This window comes from Amyelois transitella, chromosome 4 (assembly GCF_032362555.1).
Source record: "Amyelois transitella isolate CPQ chromosome 4, ilAmyTran1.1, whole genome shotgun sequence".
Classification (NCBI taxonomy): Eukaryota; Metazoa; Arthropoda; class Insecta; order Lepidoptera; family Pyralidae; genus Amyelois; species Amyelois transitella.
Genome location: NC_083507.1, coordinates 12,708,687 through 12,727,583, shown reverse-complemented (window position 1 = coordinate 12,727,583; position 18,897 = coordinate 12,708,687). Strand labels below are relative to the sequence as shown.

The 18,897-nt window shown below is 35.2% G+C and overlaps 1 protein-coding gene across 3 annotated transcripts; it reads right to left on the bottom strand.

Moving 5' to 3' along the window:
• Positions 1-1,382: 1,382 nt before the first annotated feature.
• Positions 1,383-18,501, bottom strand: LOC106139801 (peroxiredoxin 2). 3 transcript variants are annotated; one of them, XM_013341299.2, is made up of 5 exons: positions 18,364-18,501; positions 10,740-10,880; positions 4,273-4,412; positions 3,157-3,325; positions 1,383-2,363 (listed from the first exon to the last, which is right to left on the bottom strand). In XM_013341299.2, the coding sequence occupies exons 2-5, from the start codon at positions 10,868-10,870 to the stop codon at positions 2,216-2,218; spliced, it is 588 nt and encodes a 195-aa protein (XP_013196753.1). In that variant the 5' UTR covers positions 10,871-10,880; positions 18,364-18,501; the 3' UTR covers positions 1,383-2,215. The 3 variants fall into 3 exon arrangements, with proteins under 3 accessions (XP_013196753.1, XP_013196754.1, XP_060810312.1); XM_013341300.2 differs by lacking the exon at positions 18,364-18,501 and adding an exon at positions 11,494-11,640; XM_060954329.1 differs by lacking the exon at positions 18,364-18,501 and adding an exon at positions 10,915-10,918.
• Positions 18,502-18,897: the final 396 nt, after the last annotated feature.

The following is an 18,897-nucleotide window of genomic DNA, read 5'->3' as shown; positions in this document are numbered from 1 at the left end:
AATTGTAATATGTACTATGTACGTATGAATGTAGCATAACATAAAATTAAAAAAAATTGAGTTACTTCTTGAGGGCTGTACCTATTTCATTTATTTCTTACCTACCTAGGAAGGTATTTAAAATTTAAGAGTAATCCTAAATCTTATTTGTTCTAACCTACTTACGTATGGCGTGGTGGCATATAAATTGTGAAGTACCTTCAAAAAAATTGTAAACAACTCCCAACCCAACCCACTTATAACTGTTACCTACATAGCAAATCGGTATGTGTGTCGGTATGAGGGATCTCAGAAAACAGAAATTCGGGAACTTAAGCATTTTAGTTCATTCTAAGTGTTTTATTTAGACAGCTTCAAAATACAATATAACTAAGTACCTCTGTTATTTCTACATTACTAAGATTTCAATGAAAAAATACCAACCTAGATTTGAATTTTAAAAACTACATGAACCTACCTACATAATATCACGTCTTTATTCCTTACAGGTAAGACAGAGTCAAGTTACAAAACTCGAATTAAGACTTTATTTATTCTTCCTCTTAGCTTTAGTCCCGGTTGCAACCTCATCACTTTGGAGAGGAGCCCGGGGTATGCCTTTGACCATGGATCCAGGATTGGGTGAGTCAGGTTTTTACCCGAAGCAACTTCCATCGGTACCTACTCTGCAACCTTAGCCATATTGGATCAATCATGGTTACACATCCAGTTGCCCGAATGTGCAAGTTCCCTCACCCTACGAGCATTGATAAGGATTTTTTTTATTTATCCTATACAAAGTAAACAATCGTCGTAGAACTAATAATTGAAATCGACCTCTTACGACATCCCTATGGGGTTCTATACTACGTGTCTGCTTGCCACATATTTATTTTTGATTTTTATGGTTTTTTAAAGGTACACATGACTGCAACCGTTCTTAACACTACATATTATAAAGCCTCCCTATTTTCTGTGTGTATAATAGCGCTAATCTCGTTAAGTTGTTGACAGATTTTGTTCCTGTTTGAAATGTTGAAGAGGGTTTTCTCAACAAAGTTTATATCTATAAATACTACCCGTGCGAAGCCGGGTCAGGTCGCTAGTAATAAGGTGGTACATACATACATATAATCACGTCTATATCCCTTGCGGGGTAGACAGAGACAACAGTCTAAAGACTGATAGGCCAACTTCAGCTATTTGGCTTTAAGATAGAATTGAGATTCAAATAGTGACAGGTTGCTAGCCCATCGCCTAAAAGAATCTCAAATATATAAGCCTACGCCTTAGTCGCCTTTTACTACATACATGGGAGAGAGATGGAGTGGTCTTATTCTTTTTTCTATTGGTGCCGGGAACCACACGGCATAAGGTGGTTCATGTGAAAATAAAAGAAAATCTTTAAAATGTAAGTAGTTTATTACAGCCTCGATTGATACAGAATGTAAAGAGAATGAACTTTATTTCAATTTATTGTCCGACCCGTAACTAATGCGTGAGATTCGCACCTACTTTTAAATCTTTAGTATTGTACAATAATGGGCATAGCAATCTGATCCTTAAGACAATGAAAGTTAAAATTGCAAAATGTAATAATCAATTCAGGATTTAACCCGGCAAATGCAAAGATAAAAATTTTAAGGTTTCCGATTCCTATGCCTTTCAATCGTACACGCACAATTAAAAAAAAAAAACAAAATTTCATACGTCAAACTTGACACCTTCAAAATGAAAACGTGTGTGCGAATGACAAGAGCATTTTACAAATTTTTAACCTAGTTTTCTGATCGACAGAATGACATATTGGTTATCTAGTGATATTTGTGAACGTTCTTCTCTGAAGAGAACAGATTATAGCAAGTGTAATTTAAATAGAGCTTGCAAAAAAATTTACATCCAAATCATAAATCATATTTATGATAGTGAAATCAAATGCAAACATATTCAAACTTTATCCTTAAGTATCTACTGAACGAAAAAAAGCTTGTAGGATAAAGTACTAAAAAAAAAAATTAAAGCATAAGTACTGAACGAAAAAGCTAGTTGGTACACGTATTAAAAAAAAAAACAAATTAAGCATAACCAAACAAGAATTTTCACAATTTTTTTTTAAATAATATGCCAAATAGATTTTCCATCAAATCCAGTTCACAATGATTTAAATATAGAATATAGATTGCCAAATAGATTTTCCATCAAATCCAGTTCACATTGACCCGCCGCCACGGGCGCACTAGTTGGCGTCGACGAAGTACTCCTGCGCCGCCTTGGTGTCGGGCTTGATGGTCTTGTCGCCGGGCTTCCAGTTGGCGGGGCACACCTCGCCGTGCTTGTCCGTGAACTGGAACGCCTGCACCAGCCTCAGGGTCTCCTCCACTGACCTGAGTGTAAACGATTAATTACATTTGTTTTTAAGAACTGGTTGATAATTTAGTCTTCATCTTGCATATATAAAATAAAATCAAGTCTACAGGGTGACTTTTAATTGAACTGCATAAATTTAACTGTTAAGTGTACTCATCTAAAGGATATTTAAAAACGTTAAAAGAAAAATATCGGTTCATATTTCAGATAGTACGAAAAAAAAAAATAAAAGTATCAAAATCCACGATCGGGCGGCGGAAAAGCGACGCGTAAGATTCAGAGGTCAACGACACAATTCATTCAGCTGAGCGATCTCGACAACTCTGTACTTGATATTGATACTAGAAAAATAATTTATTTTTCAGACATTTATTTACATGTTTAGTTTTAATTTCTTTTTATAGTATTGGTCTTTAATAAAGCGTGTAACATTGTTTTTGATGGTTTTTTTTTAATGTAAAAATGATGACGTTTAATTTAAATAAAAATAGGCTCAAACGGCTCAGAAGCATGGGTATAGTCTATGTTTAAAAGGGTGCAGTTGTTTTAAATGTCACCCTGTAGACGTGACCATATGTATGTATGTACTAGAGGCCGCCCGCGACTTCGTCCGCATGGAAACCCTATCAATCCCGCGGGAACTCTGGGATAAAAAGTAGCCTATGTGTTATTCTGGGTCTTCAGCTACCTACATACCAAATTTCATGGTAATCGGTTCAGTAGTTTTTGCGTGAAAGAGTAACAAACATCCATACATCCATACAAACTTTCGCCTTTATAATAGTAGTAGGATGTAAGTAGTACACTGACCGTCCCACGGGCAGGTCGTTGACGGTGATCTGCCGCAGGTTCTGCTTGTCGTCGATGATGAACAGCCCGCGGTACGGGATGCCGGTGTCATCGTTGAGCACGCCGTAGTCGCGCGCGATCTTGTGCGACTTGTCGCTGATGATCGGGATGTTCATGGGGCCGAGCCCGCCTGGACATTAACAAGAAATATTATTATACCTCTCCAAGCTTGGGGCCGAGCCCGCCTGGACGGAAAAATTATTTATTATTGTACCTCTCCAAGCCTCGCTAATTTGGTATTTATCTATTGACGTCAACCCAATATTGTGAAACCAAAGGATGTGACAATTATTGAGTGATTGTTTAAATGTCCCTATACCTAAATGATTAAAAAAATTGTTTTTTTTATTTTTATGAGCAACTGTTACTGAATTACCATTTTTAAAATTATTTTTTTTTATGAGAAACTGTTACTGAATTACCATTTTTTAAATTATTTTTTTATGAGAAACTGTTACAGAATTACCATTTTTAAATTTTTTTTTTTTATGAGAAATTGTTACTGAATTACCATTTTTAAAATTACTTTTTTTTATGAGAAACTGTTACTGAATTGCCATTTTTAAAAGTTACATTATTATACCTGTACAGGTAATTTTTTTTTTTGGCGCGAAAATGACCTAACGCTATTACATACATACATAAACTCACGCCTCTTTCCCGGAGGGGTAGGCAGAGACTACCTCTTTCCACTTGCCACGATCCCTGCATACTTCCTTTGCTTCATCCACATTTATAACTCTCTTCATGCAAGGTCGGCGGTTTCGGGCACTTTTGACCTGACCCTTCACCAGGACGTCCTTAATTTGATCAAGATATGTTCGTCTAGGTCTTCCCACCCCGACCTTTCCCTCCACACTCTCCATGTATATCTGCTTAGTCAACCTGTTTTCATTCATCCTCTCCACATGACCGAACCATCTCACGCTCATCATCTCTAACGCTATTTTAATCTATAATTAAGCTGAACAGCCGAACGTGTCCTTTCAATCCTTTCAAGGCCGTCGGGTCTGTCTACCCCGCAAGGTCTATAGACGTGATTATATCTATGTATGCATGTAAAATACCGTTTCTTACCCTGTTTACGAGGTGTGTTTATCCACGCCAGATGTGTGAAGTGCGAGTCGGTGGACGCGGCGATGACTTCACAGCCGATCTTACGAAAATCGTCGGCGCCCTCGGAGAAAGCGATGATCTCGGTCGGGCATACGAACGTGCTGCAAGTGGGAGAGAGATGGTTATATGAATGTCGGTATCATCTTTAACGAAAAATTTAAGTAAGTTAGTTTATTTTGTTTAATCATAACATAACTAATATTCAGTACTAATATTACATAGAGTTTCTTGTACAATACAATGCCGTGTGGTTCCCGGCACTAATAAAAAAACAAGAATAGGACCACACCATCTCGTTCCCATGGATGTCGTAAAAGGCGACTAAGGGATAGGTTTATAAACTTGGGATTCTTTTTTTAGGCGATGGGCTAGCAACCTGTCACGATTAGAATCTCAATTCCATCATTAAGCCAAACAGCTGAACGTGGCCTATAAGTCTTTTCAAGACTGTTGGCTCTGTCTACCCCGCCAGGGATATACACGTGATTATATGTATGTATGTTCTTTTACTACAACTTGGTGCCACATCTGACTTGCGTTTAGTGTGTTCGGGCCTTCCCAAATAATACATACATACGTAATACGTATAATCACGTCTATATCCCTTGCGGGGTAGACAGAGCCAACAGTCTTGAAAATACTGATAGGCCACCCTCAGCTATTTGGCTTAAAGATAGAACTGAGTTTCAAATAGTGACAGGTTGCTAGCCCGCGATGGACTAAAAGAAGAATCCCAAGTTTATTAGCCGATCCCTTAGTCGCCTTTTACGACATCCATGGGAAAACAGATGAAGTGGTCCCATTCTTTTTTCTATTGGTGCCGGTAACCACACGGCACTAATTATTCTGTTCTTTTATCTCAAGTAGAAAAGTACGAATAATTCCAATACATTTCCATGAGACTTTGGACGTCATACATTGATGGCTATATTTAAATGATAAAGTTGTAGCACAGAACGGATCACGTATTAAGATAAGATATTGAACAGACGCGTTATTCAATATCAAGTCGCAGATTCATGCCAAATTTGAAGTACAAAGTATACTGATAACAGCTATTTTTGTTTGTTGATAAAAAAATCTACCATTCCTAAAGGACGCCCGCGTCAAGAGATAAATCCTCTTAATTTCTGTTCCCGTGGAAATTTCTGAAAAACTTCTCGTATTGCATACTCAACGTAAACCGTGTAAAAAAAATATATAAAATATTAAATAATAGCTGTGCCCGCGACTTCGTCCGCTTCATTGGGCATCATTGAAGCGCTCAAGGATGAATTAATTATTAATTTACCCCGATTTTTTTCACATTTTCCATTATTTATTCGCTCCTAATAGTTGCAGCGTGATGTTATATAGCCTAAAGCCTTCGAATGATCTCGATAAATGGTCTATTCAACACAAAAATATTTTTTCATTAGTGCGTTCAAACAAACAAACATACTCTTCAGCTTTATAATATTAGTATAGATGGAACGAAAAAATTAGTAGTGCCGAAGAAGTATGCAAGGATTGTGGCAATTCGATACATTCAGTCTCTGTCTATACCTCTGTGAAAGAGGCGTGAGTTTACTCGATGACGCTCGCGGCTCGGTTTGCGTAAAGCGAAAAACCACAATGATTCCCGTTCCCGCGGGAATTTCGGAAAATGGACCCCTAGACCACATAAAGAACCTATACGTCAAATTTCCAATTCTCTAGATCCAGCGGTTTGAGCTGTGCTTTTGATATGTCAGTCATTCACTTTTATATTTATTTTAGATAAAAATTGGTTATAACGCTGAATTAGCATTAAGTAAGTCTTTGGCTCTCTGCTATAGTAATCAGACTATTATCATGTAACACTTAAAATAATAGTTCATCAGGTCATTGAAATAAAATATACGTAATGTACATAAACAAAGTGGGCACTTAACAATATCACTTATGTAATGTAAAAAAAAAAAACTAAAAACCATTAGATTATAATGTTACAGTTTATCTTCTGTAAATGGACAGTTAAGATAAAAATATATGTTTGATAACATCACATGATACACAATGTTTTATTTTAGTTATCAGTTGTAGTTTATTGAAAGCTAGCTTTTACCCGTAGCTTCGCTCGCGCTAATTTAGCGCCACCTACTCGCGCGAATTTAGCGCCACCTACAAAAAAGTTTTTCCGCAAGTCCCGAAGGAACTGTAGTTTTTACCGAGATGGAAAGTAACCTATGACCTTCTTCAGACTCTTTTAATAAATATAAGCAAAATTTCAAGATAGGTTTAGTTAACGTGTTAGGAAACAAACAAACTTACCTTCGCGTTATACTATTTTATAATAGACTAGCGGCCCGCCCCGGCTTCGCACGGGTGGACATATTTTTGTGTTTTATATTTTGAAATAAACAAAGAGTAAAAACAAAACCTATGTCACTTTTGAAGGTCTATTCTATATCTGTGCCAAATTTTATCAAAATCGGACCAGTAGTTTTTGAGTTAATTCCACACAAACATACAAAAATACAAATCTTTCCTCTTTATTATTAGTGTGGATGTGGATGTGGATATACTTTATATTATGTATTACAATAGTTATACTTTCCTTACCATTAAATTTGTACAAAGCATAAAAAAAATTCTGAATCGTTAACCCACAAAATACACACGTTAATAAAATTTCTTAATGTCTTTAAATTTAACAGTTACATTCCCGTGGGAAATTTAACATTTAAATTTAGCATAGTTCGAGCATAAAAAATTACATACACATGGTCACGTCTATATCCCTTGCGGGGTAGACAGAGCCAACAGTCTTGAAAAGAATGAATGGCCACGTTCAGCTATTTGGATTAATGATAGAATTGAGATTCAAATAGTGACAGGTTGCTTACCCATGGCCTAAAAAAGAATCCCAGGTTTGTAAGCCTATCCCTTAGTCGCCTTTTACGACATCCATGGGAAAGAGATATTCCATCTGGTTCCCGGCACCAATACAAAAAAGAATAGGACCACTCCATCTCTTTCCCATGGATATCGTAAAAGGCGACTAAGGGATAGGCTTACAAACTTGGGATTCATTTCTTGGCGATGGGCTAGCAACCTGTCACTATTTGAATCTCAATTCTATCATTAAGCCAAATAGCTGAACGTGGCCATTCAGTCTTTTCAAGACTGTTGGCTCTGTCTACCCCGCAAGGGATATAGACGTGACCATATGTATGTATTCAATTAACTTATCAAATAAATCGTTTTTTTTGCATACGACATGGTACAGTGCGTTGCATTTAAGATTAATATTTAAGTACCTACTCCGTTTTTTATCAATAAAAGGAAAAGTTATTGACATATCTATCTCAGTCAAAACTGAACGTGCTTAGATTAAATTAGCAATGAGATATAACATTTAAGATAAACGTAGTTGCAGATAAGATAATAAATCTCTCTTTGAAGTTTGACGGCCTCTGTGGCGCAGCGGTATTACCCTTGCTTGTGACACCGGAGGGTCTCGGGTTCCAATCCCGGCTAGGGCACGATGAGATATGAACTTTTTCCGATTACTTTGGGTCTGGGATGTTTTTCTTTATTAAGTACTAGAGGACTTCGTCCGCATGGAAACCCTATCAATCCCGCGGGAACTCTGGGATAAAAAGTAGCTTATGTGTTATTCTGGGTCTTCAGCTACCTACATACCAAATTTCATGGTAATCGGTTCAGTAGTTTTTGCGTGAAAGAGTAACAAACATCCATACAAACTTTCGCCTTTATAATAGTAGTAGGATTTATTATAAAATATAGTGCTGTGTGGTTCCCGGCACCAATACAAAAATAATAGGACCACTCCATCTCTTTCCCATGGATGTCGTGAAATGCGACTAAGGGATAGGCTTACAAACTTGGGATTCTTTTTTAGGCGATGGAATAGCAACCTGTCACTATTTGAATCTCAATTTTATCTTAACGCCAAATAGCTGAACGTCGCCTATAAGTCTTTACAAGACTGTTGGCTCTGTCTACCCCGCAAAGGATATAGACGTGATTATATGTATGTATAAAATATAGTTAGCATCTCGTTACACAACTTACATCAGGCTAACTCAATGTGTGGAAATTGTCTCGTATATATTTATTTACTTATTTATGGTAGGTATCGGCGTTTTTTTTGCACTTCAAAGGTTTATCTCAGTGAAATGTGAGCCGGTACTTACAGATATAATCCTACTGGCATATCGCGACAAATTATGGATTGGGACTAATAGCCTTTATCACGTACCTAATAGAGACTTCTAATCCTACTAATATTATAAATGCGAAAGTTTGTATGTATGTCAGTATGGATGTTTGTTACTCTTTCAGGCAACGCTACTGAACCGATTACGATGAAATCGGTTCCGTATGGTAAATAGGTAGCTGAAGACCCAGAATAACATTATATGCTACTTTTTATCCCGAAGTTCCCGCGGGATTGATAGGGTTTCCACGCGGACGAAGTCGCGAGCGGCCTATAGTAGGAACTAGTAGTTACGTTATGCAAATCTTTAGGTTAATTAGCTTTGGATTATTTTAGGTGATGGGCTACCAACTTGTTCCTATTTTAATCTCAATTCTATCATTAAGCTAAGCAGCTGAAGGCCACGTTCCTTGGCTTAATGATACAATTCTCGGGACTTTTGGCTCTGTTTGCACTGCAAGGGATATAGACGTGACAATATGTTTGTATGAATGTTTATATAAGTTTACAAAAGTCCTCTAAAATATTTAATAAATGACTAACAAAATCTATACTAAAATAATAATTATCCCCGTTTTTTTATTCATCCTTTAGGGCTTCAATGATGCCAAAAATAACTATTCCACGCGGACGAAGTCGCGGGCACAATTAGTCTATAATATTGGATGACGGCAAATGTAGGCCATCTATACAATCTCTTCCAGGCAATAAGTATTTTTGATCAGTAATTTCAATTAAATATCATGTCAGACAGGATATAATTTACAAGCGACAATATTAACAAAGAACATACATACATAAATACCTACATACATATAATCACGTTTATATCCCTTGCGGGGTAGACAGAGCCAACAGTCTTATAAAGACTTAACAGGCCACGTTCATCTGTTTGGCTTTAAGATGGAATTGAGATTCAAATAGTGACAGGTTGCTAGCCCATCGCCTAAAAGAAGAATCCCAAGTTTATAAGCCTACCCCTTAGTCGCCTTTTACGACATCCATGGGAAAGAGATGGAGTGGTCCTATTCTTTTTTCTATTCGTGCCGGGAACCACACGGCGCACAACAACAAAGAAACTGTATATAAAATAAAAATGAACCGAGACAACGTTGTCTCGTGGAATGAGAACGTACGAAATGGTACGAAACTGGTTACCGAAACGCCGGCACGGTTCAAGGTTCAGATTTTTAAATTGTTAATTATGTTAAAATTGTTTGTTACGGGGTCTGTTTATGCTAGAGAAACGGTTAAATTGATTGTTTCTAGAATATCTCAATTAGATATAAGATGTTTTTTCATTAGATAAGTACCTATTACTTTGATTTAATGTAAAATAGAGTTTTGAGATAATCAGATGGTTAATTCTGTCTGATGATAGCCGCATTTCTGATGGTATTTCAGTCGTGGATACAAATAACTCCTTTATTCAATTTCATTTAATTCAAAAGACTCCTTAATCCTCATCACGGCATATTGCAAACCTCTTCGATTGACTTTACGAGTATACTTGATTTACAGATAAGAAAACAACAAAGCAAAAAAACAAACAAGCAAAAAATAAAAAAAAACAACAAAATGCATCAATATGCACTTTCGAACGGTCGGACGAAAATTTTGAATCGGACATATTTTAAGCAGAATTTTGAGTTTATAGTAAATAAGTTAACATTACGTCTTGACCCAAATTGATCTCACATACACTTCCATCTCGATCGAAACCAACCTTAAGAGTGTGAAGGACCTTATTTCTTAACCACTGCGCCAAATCATGGTCCCGGTTAGGTAAAATATTATACCTACGTCTCTTCAATGTCAATTTACATATTTGTTGCATTTTGTACATTTCAGTTCTAACTACTACAATAGTCACTGTGTGATGTGTTTTATTTTTAATAATAATAATTCAAATTTTTTTGCAAATATTAAATTTATTTCTTCCAACGTAAATTGTCCGGAAGGGTGTAATATATTTTTATTGCAATAGTTAGTGTGGTCTGGACTAAAATAATTCTAATTTCTGAAATAATAATTCTAATTTCTTAACAGGGTATGGTATTCACGCCTCTTTCAAAAAAGTTAGTAAGTATAGACTTAAAATTGCCACTATTCTTGCATATAAATTGCTTAATGTAGGTAAAGACTACGTAGATGGATCTTGTTGAAGAAATTTCGATGATACAGCTCACAGTCCACGACTGTCACAGTCTAAAAAACTACTCACAAGTCCAAAGGATAGAAGAACAGCACGACGTATTTCCCCTTGTAGTCTGAGAGAGACACATCCTTGAACTCTCCGTTCACGACCGCCGTGGTCTTGAACTGGGGCGCGGGTTTCGTAAGCTGCAGCGGCATTTTGTTGAAGCTGGAATTTAAATTTTATTGCTTAGATTTTACGGTTGAAATTAGGATTGGGAACAGTTAAATTTGCGACCGGCGCTGTTGCGGCGATGGAGAATATCGTGAGGAAACCTGCATATCCTACTTCTACCTGCGTATCTAAACGGCAACTGAATGCGTACCTATACAGCCATGATCCAATATAGGTTAAGATTCCTTGAAAAATTGCGTCGGGCAAACTTTGGCTTTGTGTAAAAAACACGAATTTCTAACCCAATCTAGGATACTATCACTGAATTTGTGATGATGATGAGTGATGAAAAACACCAATACCATTTCATAAAATGCCGTATTGTAAGATTAATTTAATAAAAAAATATAAAAATATAAAAAATTAAGATTCTTTAAAATTTCCATATGATTCTTGGTGTCTCAGATTGTGTTTCAAAAAAAGGCAAATCTAATAAGAGATATTATTATTCTTCTCGAATTATCTATCAAATTAATACCGATATCAAATCACCAGAAACTCATTTCTAATCAAAAAATTACAAAAACTAAATTACTAGATTAATAAACTTAGCGATACCTACAGTAATTCTTACTACTACATACTATAACTAATTACAAATTATTACCTATATATCACTATACACTGCACAAAAAGCACACACGTTTATACGCCTCGACAGGAATTGAGCGACTAAACCTTCTCAGTATTTGCCTGTCACATACCTGGTTTGAAACGTGCGTTGTGTGACTCAAATTGACTGATGTGTATATGATAATTTATATTTCAATGAATACCTCATGCTATACAGCACACTTAAAATGCCACATGCTATACAGAGTTAAGGTAAGATTTCGTAAGAATTATATCATATCAATCATATCAATATAGGTATGTATGATAATTACTTATGTTAGATTTCTAAGAACTTTTGACGTGCGAAGCTGGGGTTGGTTAGTGTTTTGTAAGATCACTACATAGTATAAAACAAAGTCGCTATTTTAGTCTGTTTGTCTGTATGCTTAAATCTTTAAAATTACGCAACAGATTTTGATGCGGTTTTTTGTAGAGTGATTCAAGAGGAAGGTTTTTGTGTATAATTTTTTCCGAATTTTGCACCCGTGCGAAGCCGGGGCGGGTCGCTAGTTAAAAATAGAAGATGCATAATTGTTTTGTGCCGAGTGGTTTCCGACCTCTTCCCTTTCCTTTCCATGGATGTCGTAAAAGGCAACTAAAGGATAGGCCGATAACTTTAGATTCCTCTTTTGGGTTGCGGGCTAGCAGCCTGTCAGTATCTGAATTTCAATTTAATATTTAAACCATACAGCTGAACGTGGCCTTCCAGTATTTGCGAATCTGTTTGCTCTGTCTACACCGTAAGGGATAAAAAACGTGATTATACCTATGTATGTACCTATATTTTTTTAAGTTTGGTTTACATTATTAATGATTAATTCTGTCTGTGCCAATTACATTTCAATAATTGAACTTCATATGCAGACAAAATCGAGGAGACTGGTTATTAAGTAATATTTATTGAGATAACAAAAGTTCAACAACATGAAAATGTTATAAACGAAACAGACTGCTTATATAACGCAATTCAAAAGCATTATTATCAACCTTAATGGTTGAGTAGCCAATGCCTACCTTTCCACCTTGATGGTTGAGTAGACAGTACCTAAAACTGATAAATCGACCTTCAACACAGAAAAGAAGTGGCCATCTATACTAATATTATAAAGCTGAAGAATTTGTTTGTTTAAACGCGCTATAATCTCAGGAACTACTGGTTCGAATTAAAAAATTCTTCTTGTGTTGAATAGACCATTTATCGAGGAAGGCTTTAGGCTATATAACATCACGCTGCAACTATTAGGAGCGAACAAATAATGGAAAATGTGAAAAAAAAACGGGGAAAATTATTGATCCTTGAAGGCTTCAATGATGCCAAAAATAACTATTCCTCGCGGACTAAGTCGCGGACACAGCTAGTTTTACCTAACCGGGATCATGATTTGGCGCAGTGTCTAAGAAATAAGGTCCTTCACACTCTTAATGTTGATTTTGATGGAGATGGAAGTATATTTGAGATTAATTTGGATTAAGACGTAATGTTAGCTCAAAATGTGTCCGAATCAAAATATTCGTCCGACCGTTCGAAAGTGCATATTAAATGCATTTTTAATTTTTTTGCTCTTATTTGTTAATCAAGTATACTCGTATACCTACTCGAAATAAGTCAACTTTTCACAGCAACCAATTGCCTCCAGATAAATCCCTTTTCAAAGCAAACCCTACATATACTCGTATATGCCCAAAAGGGCTCATGATTTTACAATCAAATCTCGATTCTACACTCGCTACACTACATACACGAACCTATCACCGTCCCACACTACTGGAAACTCCTCGTTTCGTATCAAATGAACCTCACGACTCAGCTTCCTGGTAGACCGCCACAGCCCCACCAGCAACCGGCCGTTGCCGTTATAGAAATAGTCAGTCAGTATACCGGTCGTGAGCATGTTTGATATTGTCGCTTCAAGATTTTCGAGCCTAGAAATTAGAATTGCCTATTTTCATAATCGACATTTTCATACATACATATAATCACGTCTATATCTCTTGCTGGGTAGATAGAGCCAACAGTCTTGACAATATTGATAAGCCACTTTCGGCTATTTGGCTTACTGACAGAATTGAGATTCAAGTGAGAGGTTGCTATCCCGTCGCCTAAAAGAAGAATCCCAAGAAAAAGAGACGAAGAGCCCTAAATAGAATACATAGAGATACCTACCTTTTGAATATACAGGGCAAAAATATCAAGACATCTTATAGTGAAGGATAATTACAGCAATATTGTCTTTATTTTTAATACATTTTTACTGCAGACAGTTTTATCGTCACGATAAATTATCTGGGACTTTAAACCTGATAAGAAATTAAACATAATTTAGTCTGTAGATATATAATCTTTTGGCAATTACCGGGCGGATTATAGATTAAATTGTCAATCTGATACTAATTAGTAAAGAAAGTGACTAATGTCCATAAATCAATAATTATTTTGGGAAAAGTCCCTTGTTACTTTGAATTTTGATAAGCACAAGGCATTATTTATTTTTAAAATAAATAAAAGGAAGAACGATAGCTTATTATATGATTTTATCAGATTAATTTAAAAAGATATTATATATATTTTTTAGGTTTAACTGTAACATTTTTTTCAATACAATACCTTTTAGACCTTTGAACGAAGTACTTAAACAGGTACTTATAAGAATTTAATATGTACTATATATTATCGATAGACAGAAGGTAGATATATCGATATCGATAGTCATAATGAATTTCTTTCTTTAGTAACCTTATTAAATATATTTCAAGATCGTTTACCTTTTCTATGTCAGTGTATGTATGAATGACAGAGAGTTATGAATGTGGATGAAGCGAAGGAATTATGCAGAGATCGTGGCAAGTGGAAAGAGGTAGTCTCTGCCTACCCCTCGGGGAAAGAGGCGTGATTTTATGTATGTATGTGTATGTATGCAACCGTTAAAGTACAATGCATTTTCAAGGAACCACTAAATAATGATTCTATGAAGACGTGATAATAATAGGCTATTTGACTGTATTAAAAATATACATTTCTTTTATGTCATCAGTCTTAATATTATTTTTTTGGAACGATTTGTAATAACGCGAGATAAAAATATTGCATTATTTTAACAAAATCCGTCTCAGAAAATTAGGTTTTTTTATGCAGCTGTCACGTGACTAAAAACGAACGTGATTGGCTATTTCTATTATGACGTCAATTATCCATAAACAGACTGTGGATTGTACCGTTCCTTAGTGTTCGCTATTATTATTCAAGATTTTATAAGTGTTTGATCGCTCAGGATTACTCAGATAACATAGGTATTTAATAATGGAAACCAATTCCGCGAAAGCTGACAGTCGAAACCTACCAAAAGTGGACGCAACAATGGTTGGCGTCTTCTTCAAAGACAATCCAGATTTCTATGCTGCCGAACTGAGGAATGTGAAAACATCAATGTAAGTATATCTTGGTAACCACTGATCTTAGATCATGATCTGAAACCACTTCATGCGAATATTCAAATCCATCGGCATAGAAAAAAACAGTTTAGTAGGAGATTTTATTGTTGTATTAGTGCATTGAGGCACTGCACAACATTTATAGGAACTCATTTTAATAATTTTCACACATATGACGTGGCACAAGTTAAATAAAACAAGAGAACATCAAAACTTTTCGAAACACCAACAAGCTTTGTATGATATTTACACGAAATTTACGTCACTGCATGCCATGGCCGCCATATTGCTAAAAGTCGCGTTTTGGCGGCATATTTGAATATTTCATTTTCTTTTTCGATTTTTTAATAAAATAGCTGTAATAAAGGCAGAAAAGTATTTTTGTAGGGCTCCTTATAAACAAATAAATACCCTAAGATAGTTTTTAGAACTTTGTCAAATAGCCTATTAGGCACATACGGGTCACAATTTGTGTGTGAACCACAGAACACAGAGATAAGATTCTGTGTTCTGTGTTGAGAACAATGTGTAGTGACGATTTCATTCGTTTATTATTATTGTGTACCTACTTTCATTATAATTATGTGGGCCAGGTGTAACGTTCTGCTTTCTTATTTTCGATTGTACTTGCGTGTCTACTTCCAAGCCATCATAGATCATGAAGGAATATTATTGTGTGATGTGTCACACACACAAATACATCAGTTTGCTATGATCTAACAAAGCATTGTTTTATACACATCCAGTCAAATAGTTATTTTGGATAGAGGACGAATTTACGGCTTCCTAAATTATATATTTTCCTACAAATGTTTTGTACCGAAATTAGAGTTGCTTGTAAATGAATTGAACGATAAAACGTCTTAATTCTTTCTTCTGTATTGAACAATGATGGGAAAATACTTGTCAAGGCCGATGTCGATGCTAACAAGCCTTCAACTTAATCGATTCTGAATAATTGAATAATTGCAATATGGGACTCCTCCCAGATGGTTTTAAATTATTAATGAAAGTGCAATTGTTCTATTTCCCCATGATAGAAACTTTTTTGCAGTTATTTATACCTGCATTATTTTAAAGATAAGATTTAAAAAATCCCTTACTCTTTTTTCGGAAAGATAGGCCTGAATGGATTATAAAACATTTTTATGAATAAGAGATAGATATCATATCGTTTTAAGAAATTGACTTGGCTGGCATTTTCTTTATACTAAGTTAAGTTGGACCATAATACTGCAAGTTTAAACATATTCATAAGATACAATAGTATTTTATAGACTGTGACTACAGCTACATTTTATCTACATTATATTGCTACCAAAGTATTAAAAACTAAATCAATACATAAATTGAGCACTTACAACAAGTATAATGTGTTCAATTTATTAAGTGAACAGATTCTATGGATAAATTTACAACTATTTTTACATACATACATACATACATATGGTCACGTCTATATCCCTTGCAGGGTAGACAGAGCCAACAGTCTTGAAAAGACTGAATGGCCACGTTCAGCTATTTGGCTTAATGATAGAATTGAGATTCAACTAGTGACAGGTTGCTAGCCCATCGCCTAAAAAAGAATCCCAACTTTGTCAGCCTAGCCTGTCAACTATTTTTAACAGTAAAAAGATCCCTATCGATAATCGATAAGCTAATATAAACGCTGTCGAAAACAAAAATTAATTACGACATAATTCAACTTTCCAAAACTATCGACAACGTAATTATCGACGTTTCGGCAACACTACAAACAACATGCACCTCATAGAGAATGGTCTCATCATGGGCATGAGGTGTTCCGGCTTGTCTAGATCCAGGTCGGCGCCCTCGTCTCCGCGGCAGTAACATTTGTGTTCCATCGACATCTTTCACACTTGCCAATTTCAGCTGAATAGTTTGACAAATCAGACAATTATTTTTTGTAAAGTCAAATCTACAAGTCTAGTAGGAAGTGAAATTGTGGTTATAAGTTCTAATTAGAAATATAACCAATAAAATCAGGTTTTCTTAAGCTGTGACTAAGGGAATTAATTAGCCAGATATAGTTTTCCAATTTACTAGTAGGTAGTGACTGTGACACCACTCCTAAGTGCATAGACACATCCTAAACTTTTGATAAAGCTTCTTACTTTAAAAATTTTAAATTATTGTTATTAATAACAAAATACTCATGCTTTTTGTTATTGCAATACTAAAAATACCAAGTAAGAAAATATTAACACCAATGTGTGAAGTTTTACTAAGTTGATACTTTTGGTATAATTCCTATCTAGGAATGGTATTTATTTTAAATATTACAAATTCATTTTCTTATTTATTTACAAGCTGTTGCGAGTTCTGTTTACATATTTTTTTAGCTCCGGACAATATACACAGCAGGGTTATTGAGACTTGAATGAACTGAAATACACACATTGTATTTCCTTCACCTACACAATATCAGGCTACATAGATAAAACATCTGTATGGTGAATAATAGGTGTTACATCACAAAGCTAATACAAAATGATTGAAGCTGTCATGTCTGGCTGCATGTTATTTCATGCAGCATGCAATTTAGAGATGGAAATTAATAATCTAATTAGCATTTAAGTTTCTTTTTAAACTTCGGTAAAAGTCTTGTTAGTACCTACCTTAATAAAAATTTGCAATTAAAAATTTAACTTGAAGTCTACTTAACCAATTGATGTGAGTGAAAATATTCTGAATCTGTGTAATTATTTTTCTTAATTTTGATAGCAATAAGAAAAAATATTTTTAAATTAAATAAAGCTACTATCCCACTTCCCTACATGCAAATAAGTTCCACCGTTACATTCAAATATACCTTTCCGACAGAAACTTTTTGGGTTCATTCCCAAACACCCCATCTGATTCCCGGAGTCTTTTTCTATCGTTTCCCATGATCACACCCTATTAGAAAATGAAGCATGCTGTTAAACTCAACTTTACATAAAAATAATATTTTAAAGTTTCATTGTATTTTTAGCATCATGTTACAAGGTTATGTAGTTTATGTTGTTGAACTCAATGGTATGAAGATAAAAGGTTATCTAAATGTAAACAATTACTTCATGTGCAAAACTTTTAACGAGAGTGGAAAATATTAAAACGACACAAATTTATCTCAAAATTGGGTTAAATAAATGTAGGTAAATTCAGCCAGTTTTTTTTTTTAACCTACCCACTACGGCACGAGACCTAATCATCAAATATGATTATTATATCCAAGTCAACGAAGATCGTGTCGTGGTTAAGTTAAAATGGAACCTCACGTTTTCTAGACGCATCATCTCAGCCGGCATGAGTGCCCACGCAGTCGAACAAAATATTCTTATTGGATAAAAACAAGAATGCTATAAGATCAATAAAGTATTTACACGTTCCGAGCTTTTAATGAAGGTGTTATTAAGATAATGATACTCACTTGAAATTAGTATTTGGTGCAGGAGTTTTATAAATTTACAAATTACACGAGCGTCGCAACGTCGTAGATTTACGAAAATGACAAGACAATGACAGCACAGCCAGATGACAGCCGGCCGGCTGGGCAGGCAGCCGGAAGTTGTCGATTTTGATTGCCAGTAATAAAATATCTGGTTGGAGTTGGAATTAGAGCTACCTCATTGTACACCCCGATTTCGTTTATTTTTTCATGAGTTAAAGTTTGTACTAATAGTATCTCGACCTGTGTCAGGTCAGGACAGAATCAAAGTGCATGGGGATAATATTGGACGGGTTATTTTATGTAAAATGGTTTAATTGTGGTAAATAATCAATATCTTAGGTTTTTCCTTTGTTTATATTTTTAAATCGACGTTATTAATAATAATAATTTATTACATTATATGAGTACGTGCTTACTTTAAAAAGGCTACATCAAAGTATTGCTCAATAATTATGACCATGTTGTCAGTGTCGAAACAAATTTACTTGTTAGTTTCTTACATTATATATAGAT

Excerpts from the sequence above, each read along its gene's own strand:
- LOC106139801 (XM_013341299.2), bottom strand. The coding sequence starts at position 10,870 with ATGCCGCTGCAGCTTACGAAACCCGCGCCCCAGTTCAAGACCACGGCG. Across the intron at positions 3,326-4,272 it reads AAACACACCTCGTAAACAGG|GCGGGCTCGGCCCCATGAAC; the intron begins GTAAGAAACGGT and ends GTTAATGTCCAG. Across the intron at positions 2,364-3,156 it reads AACGACCTGCCCGTGGGACG|GTCAGTGGAGGAGACCCTGA; the intron begins GTCAGTGTACTA and ends GTTTACACTCAG.